This window comes from Neofelis nebulosa, chromosome 14 (genome assembly GCF_028018385.1).
Source record: "Neofelis nebulosa isolate mNeoNeb1 chromosome 14, mNeoNeb1.pri, whole genome shotgun sequence".
Classification (NCBI taxonomy): Eukaryota; Metazoa; Chordata; class Mammalia; order Carnivora; family Felidae; genus Neofelis; species Neofelis nebulosa.
In genome coordinates, this window is record NC_080795.1 from 3544647 (window position 1) to 3563377 (window position 18731).

At 36.3% G+C, this 18731-nt stretch overlaps 1 protein-coding gene across 5 annotated transcripts in view; it reads left to right on the top strand.

The window, feature by feature from the left end:
* Window positions 1-18731, top strand: part of SNTG1 (syntrophin gamma 1) — a 900934-nt gene that overhangs the window by 799971 nt on the left and 82232 nt on the right. For all 5 annotated transcript variants that reach the window (XM_058699165.1, XM_058699168.1, XM_058699169.1 and 2 more), the window contains 2 exons: window positions 13716-13832; window positions 15245-15316. In XM_058699165.1, the coding sequence (XP_058555148.1) occupies window positions 13716-13832; window positions 15245-15316 (189 nt within the window). The remainder of the gene's footprint in view (window positions 1-13715; window positions 13833-15244; window positions 15317-18731) is intronic.

The following is an 18731-nucleotide window of genomic DNA, read 5'->3' on the forward strand; positions in this document are numbered from 1 at the left end:
CCTCTCATCTGTGTAATGAGAAGGACATGGTATAATCTCTTCTGAAGATATTCAAGAGCACTCTTTGTTCTTAGTGATTCCAAATTAGTGGAAGAAAATTGGAAACGTGAATTTGGAAACTCATAGCCAGATTTTTGAGGAAAAGCAGGATCCAGTCCAATTTGCAGGTATATTAACAGAACCTCAAAGACAATGAACAGGATTAGAATCTAATACAGACTAAGGTTAAACATAATTTCTTCTCTCCATAATTATTATTACTTTAAAAAATAAGGCTGATTTGTTTGCATTAAACTTTGTCTTATTATTTACATAAATGCGGCAAGAATAATGATTGACCATATAAGCTCTTTTTCAAGACTGCTTTGTTGGAACAGTTTGCTTCGATGTAAGCAAATTACCACGTCGATTTTTTCCAAGGGGCTTTATTGGCTGTGAAAAGTCAACCTTAGTTCCTCAAAACTGTCTGGTCATATCTGACTGTATGCACATCTCTCTCAAATATGATATTCCAGTCAAAGACTTGGTAATATAACCAACATTTTTAATTGTGTTCTCTTACAAGGAGAATAGAATAGATTCTTATTGAACTTATGCCAATACCTATATTGTTATGTATAAATTGTTTTTTATAAATATGAGAATACTCACTAAAAGTTGCTGAATTTTAGAGAGAACAGGTAGGGAGAAAAAAAGTGTTATATCTTTGTTCATAATGGTATAACTTACAAGATTGTAGCTTAAGAATAGAAAGAATAAAGTTTCCTAAAATCTGGAAAAGAAAAATATTAGAGAACCAGCGATGTTTTAAACAGGAGGTCCTAAAAAATGTAATCATCTTCCTCAGTTAATTCAGTCCCATGTAATTTATTCTTTTTCTGTTTGAATCCAGTTTTTCCACCAAATCTGGAAATTTTTACCCAGTTAAGTGTTATGATTTTAAAATTACCATAAAACACTACTTGTCAAAAGCCATTTCCTTGAATCTTCTTAAAGATGCAATACTTTTGCAGGAACATTTTTTGTGAAAGTATCAGAATAAAGCAATAACTGTCTGTAAATGACAAAAGACTTAAAAATGGCATGGTTGAAAAGTTCCAATGAAAATTCATTCTAATGCAATTGACAAGGAAATTTGGTTATCTTCGTGAAATTCATTTTAAGATAATAACTAGAATTACAAGTGTTAACATTACATTAGGACATAACAGATCTTTAGGAATTTCTTATAGTTACTGGGACACTTATATCAATAACGTATATCCACACTAACATAAGGAAATAGGGCTAGAATCACCTATTTCACAATCCTTAACATGTAAGTTAACATGCCAAATAAGCCTAATTAGTTCAGTATCTCCCTTTTTATAAGGCAAGAGAACAAATCTTTTGAGATGGCACAGGGATCCCTGAAAAAAAAAACAAAACAAAGGTAGTTCAAGGCGAAAAGGACGATTATTTAGAATATGAATTTGGAGGCAGTTTGTCAACAATATCAAAATGTTTGCACACTTGGTCAAACACGATTAGGTCTCCGTGAGACAATACTTAGCTATTTATTTAGCCAAAATGGCAATTGAAGACTTCATAAGCAAACACAGAAAGTTAAATCCTTGTAAAAAGCCTTAGTTTTTTTAAAACTGAACAGACTTAGTTTTTTTTTTCCCCACAAGTCATCAGTGACCTGATAAAGACAAATTATAGGATCTTTGTTTTTCTAGGGAGATTGCATTAAAGGTAAAGAAAAACCCTTGTTTACAATGTTTTATTAAGAGCAGACCAATAAAGTAAGAAAACATTGTCCTTTTTTTTTTTAATGTCTTATTTATTTCTTAGAGAGTGAGTGCAAGCAGCAGTGGGGCAGAGAGACAGGAAGACAGGGGATCCGAAGCTGGCTCTGTGCTGACAGCAGTGAGACCCATGCGGGGCTTGAAGTCAGGAACCGCGAGGCCATGGCCTGAGCTGAAGTTGGACACTCAACCTACTGAGCCACTTATGTGCCCAGAAAACATTTGCCTTTTAACAGAGAAAAATATAACTGTAATTTTGCACCAACGTACCTTTTTAAAATTAAACTTTTAATTTTAATTCCAGGACAGTTAGCATATAGCATTATATTAGTTTCAGTGTACAATATAGTGATTCAGCAATTCTCTACATCATCTTCAGTGCTCATAATGACAAGTGCACTCTTAATGCCGTTCCCTTCTTTCACCCATGCCCTTCCCGCCTCCCCTCTGATATGCTTCATTTTAAATGAGTACCCTCAGTGAAAGTTATTATCTTACAACAAGAACATACTTCACTTGAAGCATACTTCAGAATACATGGTTCTAAAAGATATATTTTAAATATATTTTAAATATATTTGTATAAATAAATATATGTATATTGAAAACATTCCATCCACAAAAAAATAGAGTACACATTTTCTTCAGGTACACACAGAAGAATCTCCTGGATAAACCACATAAAAAGAGACATAAAAATATTCCGAATGTGAGAGGACTGAAATTATACCAAGTGTATTTTCCAACCACAATAGTACAAAACGAAAGATCAACAATTAAAAAACCTGGAAAATCCACAGTGCAAATATTACATATTTAATATGTTAATATTGAACAACACGCTACTTACTGCACAAGCAACGGGCTGAGTAAGAAATCAAATGGCAAATCAAAGTATGTGTCAAAACAAAGAAAAAGAAAACACATTATTTCAAAACCTATAGGACGTAGCAAAAGCAGATGTTAGAGTGAAATTTATGCTATAAATGCTTGTATTAAGAAAAAAAGTTAAAGAACTTAACATTACACCACAAGGAACTGGAAAAAAAGAAGAAATTTAGCTGAAATTTAGTAAGGGAAAGAAATAACAAAGAAAAATCAAAAATAAATAAACTAGAGACCAGAATAAACAACAACATAACATTGAAAGTAATGACCAGTTTTCCCCCCAAAATAAACAAAATTGGCAATGTTTTAACTACATTAGGAAAAAAAGAGAGAAGATCCAAATGTCAAAATGAGAAATGGAAGAGAAAACAATGAAATAGATAACCACAGAAATACCTAGGGTGATAATAGGTTATTATAGACAAGTATATACTAACAAATCAGATAACCTAGGGGAAAAAAAAAAAAAGCAGTGAATTCCAATACCGAATCTTGAATCCAAGAAATAGGAAACCTTCTTCGACCAATAACAGGAATGAAAGTTGAATTAGGAATCAAAACTCTCCCAACACAGAAAAGCCCAAGACCACATGGCTTCATTGGTGAAACATTAACAAACATTAACAAAATAATAATAATTTATGGCAATCTTTATTAAAACCTTACAAATAATGGAATAGAAGGAACACATTCAAAATCATTCCATGAGGCCAGAACTACACTGACACCAAAGCAGGACAAAAACAACACAAGAACAAAAAAGTATAGTTTGGTATAAGTGTTTCTACTCTGACTTTCTTTTGACATCCATTTGCGTGATAAATGTTTTTCCACCCCCTCACTTTCAATCTGCAGGTGTCTTTAGGTCTGAAATGAGTCTCTTGTGGGCAGCATGTAGATGGGTCTTGTTTTTTTATGCATTCCGACACCCTATTGATTGGAGCATCTAGTCTAGTTACATTCAAAGTAATTATTGATAGATATCTATTTATTGCCATTTTCTTACTTGTTTTGCCACTGTTTTTTGGAGATTTTCCCTGACCTTTTCTTGTCTGTGTCACTTTTGGTCCCTTGTTTACACTCAAAGAATCCCCTTTCATATTTCTCGCAGGGCTGGTTTAGTGGTCATGAACTCCTTGAGTCTTTGGGAAACTCTCTCTCTCTCCTTCTATTCTGAATGATACCTTGCTGGATAGGGTCCTCTTGGCTGCAGATTTTTTCCCATTCAGCACTTTGAATACATCATGCCCCTCCCTTCTGGCTTGCCAAATTTCAGTTGAGAAATGTTCAGCTGGCCTTATGGATTTTCCTTTGTAAGTCAAAAACTTCTTTTCTTTTGCTGCTTTGAAGATTTTTTTTCACTGTATTTTGCAAATTTAATTACAATATGTCTTAGTGTTGGCCTGCTTTTTTTGATTTTGATGGGAGTACCCTGTGCCTTGTGGATCTTGATGTCTGTTTCCTTCCTCCCCAGGTTAGGGAAGATTTCTGCTATTATTTCTTGAAATAAATTTTCTGCCGCCCACCCCCCCCCCCCCCGCCCTTCTTCTTTTGGGATCCCCGAAATACTAATGTTATTACATTTGATGGAGTCATTGGGTTCCGGAAGTCTATTCTTGTGTTGCATAATTTTCTTTCTTTCTTTTGTTTAGCTTCATTATTTTCCATGATTTTGTCTTCTAGGCCACTAATTTGTTCCCCTGCTTCTTCCAGCTTGCTGTTCATTGCATTAAGCCTGTTCCCAATATTGTTTATTGCGCTCTTCATCTCTGACTGATTCTTTTTCACTTTTTTATCTCTGAGGTAAGGACCTCCCTGCCCACCCCAGGTTGTTTGCCTGCCTTCTCTTCAGGAATAGGGCAGTGCCCTCTGAGCTCTACTGAAGCCAAGCCTAATGACCTTTAAAATTCCAGGCTTGGGCCACCTGGGTGGCTCAGTTGGTTAAGTGTCTGACTCTTGATTTTGGCTCAGGTCATGATCTCAGGGTTTGTGAGTTTGAGCCCTGCATCGGGTGCTGCTCTGACAGTGCGGAACCTGCTTGGGATTCTCTCCCTCCGTTCTCTCTGCCCCTCTGCTGCTCACTCTCTCTCTCTCTCAGATTTAAAAAAAATAAATAAATAAATAAAATTCCAGCCTTGAAGGGGCACCTTGATGGCTCGGTCGTTTAAGTGTCAGACTCTTGATTTTGTCATTGATCTTGGGATCAAGTCCTACACTGGGCTCTGCTGAGCAAGGAGTCTGCTTGGGATTCTCTCTCCCTCTCTCTCTGCCCTCCCCTACTCATGCTCACTCTATAAACTTAAAAAAAAATAAATGAAATGAAATGAAATGAAATGAAATGAAATGAAATAATAAAACAACATTCCAAGGGTTAATCCCTGCTAGTTAGTTGCAAGAACACACGACATTCAGCCCCTCGTGTTTTCTAAGTCTTGGCTTTGAGGGAAAATTCTCTGTGTTCCCCTGTATGCGTCTCTGTCTTTCGTCCTTTTCTGAGACTATGGCTCCCTCTCCTCCGTGGCAAACGTGATCCATTTCTCCCCTAACCCACATCTCCACATTTCCTACCTTCTTTGATGTAGTCTCTTGTCTCCCTTTGGGTATGGGGTTTGTTCTGTCAGTCTTAATGTGGATTTCTGGGATACTTAGGATGATTTAATAGTTATCTAGTGGTGTTTGTGGGAGGAGACAAGCCCAGGGTCCTCTTACTTTGCTGCCTTCTTGGAGACAACCTGCACCAGTGAACTTTTGATACTAAAACTCATTTTAAAATAAATTCATTTTAATTCTAGCCAATTTGACCACACATTAAAATTCTTCTTCAAAGATTCCCTTTCCACACACATTCTACAACTTTCTTTTTTTACATTCAGATTTCATCCTGTATTTTCCCTCTTTAAATAACCAGCCTCAATTTAGCACAAAATTACTTTCTCTTCCCTCAACAAGAATGTATTTCCATCCCTCATGCTTTCTTTTGCCAAAAGCATACATCCTACTTTTCTTGCATACAGAGATGCTTCCCTTGTTATTTCTACTAGCTTTAATGACATTATTAATTAGAATTCTTAACTTTAGGAACTTTAAGAAATAAACAATTATGAACTATCTTTTACATTAGCATCGTGTGAAAATATAAATACTTTTAATGATTTCTAGAAACATGCTTTTTTTGATAGAAAATTTATCAGCATAGCATAATACATGTTTACTAATAGACTCAAGTATCTTTAGTTTCTCTAAGGGACTCTGTACTGACAGTGTGGAGCCTGCTTGGGATTCTCCCTCTCTCTCTGCCCCTCCCCTGCTCATGTTCTCTGTCTTTTTCAAAATAAACAAATAGCTTAAAAAATCCTTTAAAAAATAAAAATAAATGAATATTCATTGAATTTAACTTATCATTTAACTTAATTTTGAGGTTTCAAGGTATATTAAAAAGTTGGGGAAACTATTTTAAAAGTTCACCTAAAAACTTTTTACCCTACTTACATCTGTTTAATATACGTGTTCATAACACTTATGTTTAGATTACTCACAAAAATTTCATGAGAAATTTGACAAAGTCATTCATTGTTCCAAGCTGTTTTTCTTACTGACAAATTTTTTGACAGGTAACACAACCTAGGTAGAATAGAAGTTGTCTGCAATATATATCATTGTTGATATGCTGAATACATGCCTATTTTAATTAAAGCGAATCTAAACTAGCTTTTATTTGTCAAAGACTGTGCCAAATCATGTGACCCTGAAAAGCATTTGGTTTAGTTTCTATTATATTTTGAGATTTTTTATGAATATTAATTCATATAGGTGTTTATTTCTTTAAATCAATTAAATAGAGATCATTTACAAATTAATTTTAGAATACGATCCAGCAGTAGAAAATACCATACATCTACAATGCACATTTATAGACACACTTAAGCATGCAGACAGATATAAACGGGGGTCTTACAGTTTCCATTTTACCGGTTGTAATAGAAGTTGTTTCTAGGTTGTTTTTCTGGTAAATGAGGCTGCCCATTCATTCCATTGGCTAAAACAAAGTTTAAATGATTTTTTATCTTTTGTTTTCCTTCTGGTAAGAATTACTTCCCAGAAGTTTGTACTTTAACATTTACATCTCAAACACACAGGGAAGAATGCAAGTGATAAGCCTTTTAAGATAAGCAGGGATGTTTTGGGATTTATAAAAATGAATAGGTGAACTTTTGACTGCCTCTAGAATTGCATTTCTAGTTTTGCAAAGATTTGAAAGATAAGGGCAGTTGATTTCAATTCATCAAATAATTGGTTTGCAACTTAAATAACACAGTAAGTTAATTCACCCATCCAACTGCAGTATCTTCAATTTGTTTAGGGGAGAAGGTCAAAAAAAAAAAAAAAAAAAAAAAGAAAAGAAAATTCTTACCAAGTTCTGAATACGAGCTATGGTCACAGATTCAGTCAGACTGGTGGTCTCCCATCTTATTTTCTCTTTGTCTAATTGCTATTCTCAGGAGGTAATCCATTTACAAAAATTTTTGAGGATCCTCTCTGGACAGTGTTTTCAAAATATGGTTCTAGAACTAGACATCCATATGCCAAAAAAAAAAAAAAAAAAAAGAATCATGACATAGACCATACACCCTTCACAAAATTTAACTCAAACTGGATTACAGACCTAAATGTAAAATCCAAAACTATAAAACTTCCAGAAGATAACAGGAGAAACATCTAGATGACCTTGACTATGTTGATGACATTTCAGAGGTGACACCAAAGATTCTTTCCAGGATCTAGGAAAGAAACCATTGCTAACATGGAATTCATTAAAAGCAAAAATATTTACCTTGCAAAAGACCATATCAATAGAATAAGACAAGCCACATATTGGGAGAAAATATTTGCACAACGTATCTAATAAAGGACCATTATCTAAAATATACAAAGAACTCTTGAAACTCAGCAATAAAAAAACAACCCAAGTAGGGGCGCCTGGATGGCTCAGTTGGTTTAGGGTCCGACTTCGACTCAGCTCATGGCCTCACAGTGTGTGAGTTTGAGTCCTGCATCAGGCTCTGTGTTGATAGTGCAGAAAACAACCCAATTGAGAAATAGGCCAAAGACGGTAATAGATACCTCACCAAAGAAGATATACAGAAGGCAAATAAACATATGAAAAGATGCTCCCTATTACATGTCATCAGCAGAATGAAAAGATAAAAGAATAATATACCAGTACACACTTACTCCAATGGCCAAACCCCCTGCACTGACAATGCCAAATGCTGGCAAGGATGCGGAGAAGCAAGAACTCTGCATTGCTGGTGAGAGTAAAACATGGGGTAGCCACTTTGAAAGATAGTTTTGCCGTTTCTTATGAAACAAAATATACTTTTACCATACATTTCAGCTGCCACACTCCTTGGTATATACCTGAATGAGTTGAAAACCTATGTCCAGGGGCGCCTGGGTGGCTCAGTCAGTTAAGCGTCCGACTTCGGCTCAGGTCATGATCTCACAGTTTGTGAGTTCGAGCCCCGCATCAGGCTCTGTGCTGATGGCTCAGAGCCTGGAGCCTGCAGCCTGCTTCACATTCTGTGTCTCCCTCTCTCTCTGCCCCTTCCCTGCTCATGCTCTGTCTCTCTCTGTCTCAAAAATAAATAAACATTAAAAAAAATTTTGAAAACCTATGTACAGATAAAAACTTGCAAATTGATGTTTATATAGCACCTTGTTCGTATTGCCAAAACTTGGAAGCAGCCGTGATGACTTTGTGGATGAGTGGGTAAATAAACTGTAGTGTATCCCAAGAATGGAATATCACTCAACACTGAAAAGAAATGAGGTGTCAAGCCATGAAAGGACATGGAGGAACCATAAATATACGTTAAAAAGTGAAGACAATCAATCTAAAAAGGCTACATACTGTATGATCCTAAAGATATGACATTCTAGAAAAGGTAAAATAATGTAGGCAGTAAAAAAATCAGTAATTTCCAGGGTTTGGGGAGGAGGGATGAATCAGCAGAGCACAGAGGGTTTTTAAGACAGTGAAACGATTCAGTATGATACTATAATGGTAGATATGTGTCATTAAACATTTGTTATACCTATAGAATATGCAACACCAAGAGCGAGCCATAATGGACACATGGACTCTGGCTGATAATGACGTATCAATTGTTCATCAGTTGTAACAAATGTATCACACTTGTGGGTGACCTTGATAGTGGGAGAGGTGCACCGGGTCTATGGGAAATCTCTACCTTCCACTCAATTATGTTAAATGGCCCTAAAAATTAAAGTATTTAAAAGAGGAGAAATAATGTAAAATAAAATAAGTTTTAAAATAATAAAAATTTTAAAAATAAAATGTTGCTGTGCAGTGCAAGCTTTACATATTAGGTGTGTTTTCAGCTAATTACACACGCCATTTAAAATAAGCAAGTTTATGCAAATCAAAACCACAATGAGCTATCACCTTAACACCTGTTAGAATGGCTATCATCCAAAAGACAAGAGATAACAAGAGCTAATGAGAATGTGGAGAAAAGGATATACTTGTCTACTTTGGGTGGGAGTGCAAATTGGTGCAGCCATTGTGGAAAACAGTATGGAGTCTCCTCAAAAAATTAAAAATAGAGCTTCCATATGATCTAGCAATCCCACTTTTGGGGGTATACACAAAGGAGATGGAAATAGGGCCTCCAAGAGATATCTGCAACTCCCATGTTCATTGTAGCATTATTCACTGTAGTCAATATATGGAAACAAACTAAGTGTCCATTAACAGATGAATGGATAAAGGAGATGTGAGACATATATTCATCGTTGAGAAAGAAGAAAATCCTGTTTGACAACATGGATGGAACTTGAGGGCATCCCGTTAAGTGAAAGAAGGCAGGCAGAGAAAGATGAGTACTTCATAGTGTCACTTATATGTGAAAAAAAAAAAAAAGTCAAACTCATAGAAATAGAGAGTAGAAAAATGATTGCCAGGGGCTAGAGGAACTGGGGAGAGGTTGGTATAAAGGTGCAAATGTTCATCTAGACCCCCCCCCCCCCCAGGGTCTGAGGATCGAATGTATAACATGGTGACGTTAAGTAACACTGTATTGTGTAACTGAAATTTGCTGAGAGTAGAACTTAAATGTTCTTATCTATTTAAATAAAATACACACATATACGAGGTGATGGATGTATCAACGAGATGGGAAAACTCCTTTCACAGTATATGTGTTCATCGCAATGTGCAACTTTAAATATCTTATAATTTTATTTGCTGATTTATACCTCAATAAAGGTGAAAAATAGGCAAACTTCTAAAATCTTTATCTTATAATTATACATATGGAAGTCCTCCTGTCATTTCATTTGCAAGGAAAACCATTCCCTTTTAATTATCCTTGCTTCTAAAATATCCCCTTTGAAATACTCATGCCTATATTGTCCATTTGGGTTTTTAAATTTTTTTAAAGATTAAGTGATACAGTTTTTCTTTAGAATTATCATTTGCTGTGACATGTGTGGGAAGCATTTACTAAAAATGCCTAGGTCTCCTCAACCTTATAATTATTTCACAAGAGTCCTGGTAATGATGGAAATCAAAAAGCGCCTTAGAAATCTCTGCACAATTAAGAACTTTGCTTCCTTGTTTTGGAACAGAAGATGATAAGGGCAATCCTTGGCCTGGAGAGCAAGCATTCCCTGGAAGAAATCCCCCTTACAGCTCTGATAATCCCATTTTTATTAGCTATATCCTGAGCTCTTCGCCCAAGGCTACACTCAGTTCAAAATAATAAAATTGGGGGCGCCTGGGTGGCGCAGTCGGTTAAGCGTCCGACTTCAGCCAGGTTACGATCTCGCGGTCTGTGAGTTCGAGCCCCGCGTCAGGCTCTGGGCTGATGGCTCGGAGCCTGGAGCCTGTTTCCGATTCTGTGTCTCCCTCTCTCTCTGCCCCTCCCCCGTTCGTGCTCTGTCTCTCTCTGTCCCAAAAATAAATAAAAAACATTGAAAAAAAAAAACCAAAACAAAACAAAATAATAAAATTGTATTCATTGATATTTCTTGAAAAATACCAGTATCTCCTTCCTAATATTTCAGCTTCCAGCAAATTATAGAGGCAGGAAGAGACAACAAACTCAAATTTCATAGCCTTAAGAAGCTGAAATATTTCCTTTTCATGGTTATGTATACCACTCGATTCTTTTTTCTCCTGCCAATACAGAGAAGTCATAAGCCTAGAGAAACTATACGTTTTATCAACATGAGTTTAAATGAAAGACTCTGACCTAATTGTGAAATGAAGTAACGATTGAAGGTGATATAATCTGTAATAATTAAAATTCTATCCCATTGCAGTGGCCCAATAATGACAGTGCAATTTAAACCGTATTTATCAGAATACTTTCTTCCTAGAATACTCACAAAACTCTGTTATTTTAAGGTTGTTATAAAGCTATTACTAAGAATACACATTGCGTGCTGTTTTAGATGAGTTTTTGTAAAACATAATGCATGTAAGGAAAGCTCATAAGTCAGAGATGTGCATCTTGATTATTCAAAAGCCGAACCCCTGCATAACCACATTCTAGGTCAAGAAAAGCAGATGGCTAGCAACTCACATTTTCTCCCCAGGTTGCATTCTCCCAGTAACAACTAGCTTGTTGTCTTCTAACGTAACCATTATCCTGACAATTATGGTGGTGATCGTCTTGCTTCACTCTAGTACTTTTTTTGTTTTCCCAACCAGAAATGCGTTCCAAAAGACTCGTTTATCTGAAACAAACTACTTGTATGTGTTATTCCACGTCTACTTCCTTCAATTGGCATTATGTTCTGTGAGATTCATTCATGTTGTTCCGGATAGCTCTAATTTACAAATTTGCCTGCTGTATTTATTTTACCATAAATTATTGCTAGTTTCATCTATGAGATATTTTGAGGATACACAGTTTATTAATATTTCAAACTATTGATACATAGTTGGGACTAAGAAGAAGAACCTGCATGAATATTCTTATACATGCGCCTCAGTGCACATGTATGCACAACTGTGTTGAGTTGATGTTAGAAGTGGAGAATCAAACTTACCAGATTTACACAAGCTTTTACATTACTGCATGCCCTCAAGAAAATGTGTCTCTTCCTGTCTTTTTAACTGTATCCAGTTTGGGAGATACACAGGAAAGGCGTAGTGTTTTAAAATTGTATTTCTTGTAGTTTAATGGCTTTAGGGCCTTTAATTCATTTTGAGTTGAGTTGAGTTTAACAAATTTTTGCATATGGTGTGAGATAAGGATCTAAAATGATTCTCTTGCATGTGATTATCTAGTTTTCCCGAGCCGTTATACATCCCCCATTGTGTATTCTTGATCTTTGTTGGAGATTAGCTGACCCTAAATGCATAAATGTATTTCTGGGCTCTCTCTTCTGTTCATTAGTTTTATCTGTCTGTTTTGACGCCAGTATCTTACTGTTTTGGTTACTTTGTTTTGTAATTTTTTTTAATGTTTATTTATTTTTGAGAGAGACAGAGACAGAATGTGAGTGGGTTAAGGGCAGAGAGAGAGGGAGACACAGAATCCGAAGTAGGCCCCAGGCTCCGAGCTGTCAGCAAAGAGCCCGATGCGGGGCTCAAACTCACAAGCTGTGAGATCATGACCTAGGCCGAAGTCAGATGCTCAACCGACTGAGCCACCTAGGCGCCCCTTGTTTTGTAATATTTTTTGAAAGCATGAAGTAAAATGTCTCTAGCTTTGTTCTTCTTGCTCAATATTGTTTTGGTTATTCAGTCTTTTATAGTACCATATGAATTTTAAGATATTTTTTTCTATTTCCATAAGGAATGGCTTTGGGACTTTATAGGGATGATATTACATCTGGAGGTCAATTTGGATATTAGGAATATTTGTTTAAACTAATTCTTCTAAAAAATAATAATAATTCTTCTAAGATATGAGCATGGGAAGTCTATTTCTCTGTGTTTTATTTCTCTCTGTAAGTGAGCTGATTGTTTGGAATTAGCCTCTAGGCTGGACGTGGCTAGGCTTGGGTCCAGGAGGAAATTCTGGCTCTGGCCAGCTCCACATGGTTCCATCTTGGGTATGCTTTTTTCATGGCAATGGCAGAAGCACAAGATACTAACGCCAACTTACTTTTGTCATGTGCATTAATATCACATTAGTCACGACAGATCTCATAGCAAAAAAAAAAAAAAAAAAAAAAAGTCTAAGAGTAGGAAAGAACATTCTGTCAACCATAAAACCAAAGTAAATGACATGATCTGGGAAATATATCCTCCCAGATATGTCTACCACATAAAGTTGTGGTAAGAGGTAAATGAAATGACGTATGTGTATACATTGTCAGGAATATAAAACTCATTGAATAAATGCTTATGTATATGTTTGAGCTTCAGAACAATCAAATGATTGGAGGAGGAGTGGCTTATCTCCCATGATTTCTTTTTGGAAATTGATCCACCAATATTTAAAATCTAAAGACCAAAGAGCTGTTGTCATTGCCATTTGATATATGAATAATGTTTGAATAATCTATGTTCATCTTAGATTGGTGACTAAATCAAGAAAAGCTATCATCCCATCCTGTCAGGTAGAGGGGAGATGTGTATACCACACCAGTGGTCATCACATAGGGTACCTCTTTTTGACTTATCTCCTTTACCCTCTTAAATAGTTTTATCCTGGGAGCACATCCTCATTGTAAAATACCACTAATTGAGAAACGGATAGGATAAGTCGACAAATTTCATTACAAAGAAACATTTTTATAGTAGCGGTGGTGGAGAGGGGGAAATATAACTCATGCCCAGTTGGACTGCATAAACAAATGCTTGATAAGTGCTGATGGAAACGTAAGCTCTCGGGAGTGGTTCACATCCACTTATTGGAAAGCTTATGTGGCGTATGTATTGTTTCTCATCAATTCATTTGATAATGTTATGGGAGAATTAAAATACCCAAGATGCACAAAGTACGCATCTGTAATGAGACTTTTGTTGACAGCGAATCATATTCCATTTTCCTACAGATAGTCTACATGGGCTGGTGTGAAGCACGGGAACAGGATCCTCTGCAAGATCGAGCATACTCGCCAACATTTCTAGCCCTGAGGGGATCCTGTCTTTACAAGTTTCTGGCACCTCCGGTAAGCGTTTTTGTCCAACAGTTTCTATTTTTCTCGTATTATCATGACAGAGTGACATCAATTTGATAATGGTAAATAGCATATTACCAATATACAGTAAAACCGTGGATCGCGAGCAATCTGTTCTGCGAGTGTTCCGCAGGGCAGCAGACATTTCTAGTAAATTTTAACTTGATCAACGAGCGATGTCTTGTAAACACGTGGTACGCGACAGCAAGTGTCACACGATCATGACTTAGCCAATGGTTCTTGAAATTTGCCTTGATATACAATGCTTTGGATTACAAACATGTTTCGGGAACGAATTATGCTCGCAAACCAAGGTTTTCCTGTATTTTGCAAATAAGATACAGGGGAAAAATAGAAAACAGCTCAAATGTTTCTGAAAATATCTTACTAAAGATATATGTTCTGGCGTTAAATATTTACTTTATAACCCTGGAAAAATCTAGAAGGCATTTCTGTTCAGGCATTTATGAGAGTCAAAATGTGCTTATTATCTATTTGACACAGCTATGTCTGAGTAAAAAAAAGTAGCATTTTGATATCCTGTATTCTACTCATTGGACTTTGTATTAAGTATGTATGGGTACCTATTGCACCCAAGGTCTGTTTTTTGGAATCATGTACCTTATACAACAGTAGATTCTTAATAAATATTTATTGAATATGAATATCAATTGCCAGACCACTCACTTACAGGTATAATATTACATAGGGTTTTGGAAATATCGAATCTGACCTGCTGTTATTTTGAATGACTATGTCTCTACAAAGTTCAAAGCACCCAGAAAGCAGGAAAAAAAGCTATTAATATTTATACATTTTACTATATTCCTACTCTGAATAATTTCATACGAGTAGACAGACAAATGCATGTTTCAAATGTAAGAAAGTGACCAACTTTATCGTATTGTTTGGTGTCCTCACAGTGTTTAAGGCGATCACATCTTGAAATAACTTCTTGATATAAATAGTCTTTTTAAAAAATTAAAGCCAGTGTTTATATTTAGGACGCTTCTTTGTATGTAACTGGTTGGTAAACTGGGAAATTACTGTACGTGAGAAATATAAATCCTTGGTATTTTTATGTAAATCATACATTATTTAAAATATATACATACGTTGGGCAAATGGAGATGGTTACACATAACATAAAACATTTGCTGAAAGAGGAGGAGAAATGGCAATAAAGCCTAAGAGAGAGGACACCGAAACACCACACATGGACCTCTATGAGGATAGCTTCACAACTGAGCTATCACAACACTGAGCTATCACAGTCACAACTGAGACCATGTACTGCAGGTGGGAAAGTGTCATGGTGTGCCGTATTATCTAAGTACGATAAAGAGGGAACTAGGGAGTGTGTTTCTACAACAGATGACATGTCAGTTTCTCATCTTTTCAAGGTGACAACGTGGGACTGGACCCGAGCAGAGAAAACATTCTCCGTGTATGAGATTATGTGCAAGATTCTCAAGGTATGATCAGTAGGTGGCGAACATTTTCAGGGCTCTTCCTTAGCAGTAGCTCTGAGCTCATAAGTGGCCTGTGAAAACAAATGGGGCAGCGGCATAAAAGATAAAGACAGAGAGAAGAAAATATACATATAAGAGACAGAAGGCAGAGAAGTATATAAGCACCCTCATATCAGCTGGAGTAATTAGGAAGCAGATACTGCAGTCCCTCGATCTGGGGAGAGGAAAGGAAGAAGCTTGGTAGGAGGTCATGGAGGGAGAAGCCGAAAGTTCGATCGAAAATAGTCCTAATTTAAACCTCAATTATTATCATCTTTGTTTTTTTTTTTCTAAGTAAAATACAAAAGGAAAAGTCTTGGATACAACTTTGAATGAGAAAATGCAGAAAATATAAAGGCACGTGCAAAGAAAGATATATATATTTTTTAATCTCAGAATTAGGTTATCTATCTGAGTATGCAAAGAATATACACTTATAAACCAAAGTCCTGTGCTATACACAAGAGTATTGGACTAGGAAGTTATGAGAATTCCGTAAAATTCCAAATGGTTTCTGTACCCATTTTTAAGAATCAGAATGGGAAAAAAAGAATCAGAATGGGAATAATTTATAAAACCTAACTAATAATCTACATTCAGTTTCTACTCTGGGGTCTGTAAGCTTGGAAGTACTACAGATGAAAATTAAATCTTTGTTCAGGTTGACCTTGTTTGTGTAACCAAGGAGAACTAAGTTCCTTGCATTTTCTATCAGTTATTTTCTTCTAGTTAAAGGGTCAGTAGAAAATGCTGGAACATGTGAAACGTAAGTGAAATGCATCAGACGTGTCCTGCAGCAGAAAAACCGGCAAACAAAAACGATCACCTCAAAAGGGGGCATAATTTTTCTTCCCCATAAAATAATCCTTGACTAAAACTGACATTCAGAGCAGCACAAGGGCTAAATGAATGTATAGGTCATTGTTTGCTCATCACTGGGTATGGTTTTAGTTCTATTTAGGGATTTATGGAGGAAGGGCAACTCTAAGCTACTTGAGTTGGTTGTTAGTAAAGAAGGCTCCGGCAACTCCTAAAAGATGTACTGGTGTCTGAAGATAAGGAGGACATGCTCAACTCCGTTTTTTTTCAATAATTACCAAAAGGGCTAATGAAGTTCTAATTGAATCTAATTGAATGAGATTCTAATCGAATTTTTTAGGGAAAAAATGGTGGCATTAAGAAGAAAGAATTAAAGAGAGAGACGGGGGAGACGGAAGAAAGGAAGGGAGGAAGGAAGCATGAAAGAGGGAGAAAGAAAGATACAGAAAGAAACCCAGAAACTCACTCCCCTACAAATTATTCCCTAGTCGTACATTAATTTGTCCCTTCCTTAGCCCTACGTTAATGTAACTTTATCATAGTAGTAATCCAGCATGCATTTCTGTATTCTTATGTAGACTTAAATTATTTCCTAACCATTTTCCAAGTAGCTACATGGTCTTTATAACCCTCTCAAAAAAAAAAAAAAAAAAGCTGATTGAACATCTAAAAACAATTCGATTTATCATAATATTTGAAATAAGGACAATATAAGGACAATTTTAAAGGAGAGATAGAATATGTGTGGCTCCATATAAACATTCAATATTTTATTTCTTTTAAAAAATTTTTGCAATATTAGAATTATATGGCTTGTAACCTTTTTCATGTAAAAATATGTCTTAAGATTTTTTTTATGTCGATCAATAGACTTAGAAAAAAACTTTGACCTTTTGGTGGATTTCATCTGCCCCATCATTTGGCCATATTTATTTAGTCAGTCTCTTACTTTTGCTGTTCAGATACTTCCTCATGTGTTCTATCAGACATCACAACAATGACTCTTTGATTTATATAATAGATAATGGTTGAATATTTGATGTATACAAGACAATCTGCTAAGCACTTGTTCTATGGTTGGGAAAAAATCCCAGAAAATGTCCCTGGTTTCATTGAACTTGCATTTTACTAGGCCGACACAGACATTAAGTTAATATGACGGCACACACACAAAAAATAGATAGCAAAGAATTGATCTTTGCCCAGATACTTTTTAAAAAGTTTTTTTTTTTTTAATTTTTATTCATTTTTGAGACAGAGAGAGAGGTGGGGGCGGGGGGAGGCACAGAGAGAGAGGGAGACACAGAAACCAAAGCAGGCTCCAGGCTCTGAGCTGTCAGCACAGAGCCCTACACGGAGCTTGAACCCACAAATCATGAGATCTTGACCTGAGCCGAAGTCGGAGGCTTAACTGACTGAGCCCACCCAGGCGCCCTACCCACAGGCTATGTAACTTTCTAGTTATTTCCTTTAGTCTAAATTCTGAGTTTTGGAAATCCTGAGTTCAAAATATTTTAACATACTCAAGATGTTAGGCTCAGGGATCTAAATTCCCTCCTAGAAAAGCCAGACCAATTTCTACCACCATTACAAATATCTAGAAGGGCCCATACATACATTTGCACTCTGCCCAAAGTAAATACAAAGGGCACTTCTCATTTTCCTTTGCACATAAAATTTTCTATAAGCTCGTTAGTTGCTTTGGGAAATTTTTTACAGAAGTTAGTGAGGCCTGGAGATAAATATTTTTAGACATTCAATAAACTCTAATTGTACTCTCACTTGTGATATGTAAATGAGAAAGCTCTCCTATAACTGATCAATATAACACTAATATTCTGTGCTTCACGGATTTGCATTTGACATACAAAATTATCTGCCGAGGATTCTCTTTCCCAAATGAAAATTTCATATAACACAAGAATAGAGAAGTGGAATGAAACTCAGTGTAAATGGATACTTGGCCTGCATTCAGATCAGATGGTTGGCTTGACAAGGAACCCAGCCTCAGAAAGTTCGGTCTGGGCAGCAGTTATAAAGCAGAGTCTTCTGTAACCCAGCCACCTACCGTCCTCAGGTAACGGTCCTGTGCAGATGTGTATGTTGTAGACTTCAGTCTCCAGAAACGGATATCTCAGGCATTTAGAAAGAAATGTTCAATGTTTATTTATTTTTGAGAGAGAGAGAGAGACAGAGCATGAACGGGGGCAGAGAGGGAGACGCATGCAGAATTTAAAGCAGGCTCCAGGCTCCGAGCTGTCAGCACAGAGCCTGACATGAGGCTCAAACTCACAAACTGTGAGATCATGACCTGAGTTGAAGTCAGATGCTTAACCGACCGAGTGACCCACATGCCCCTCTCAGGCAATTTTGAAGGCACAGTTTAATGATCTGGACCACAAAACATCTGGCCTGGACCACTAATAGAGAAAATCCTCTCCTCTCTCTTCTGATACGAGGCTATACCAGGAATAAGAAAACTAAAGCTAAATCATAGTTACCCAGTGTATGCAGCTTACACATAGGTGCCAGGTTTTTTTGTTCTCAGTTTCTTGATATA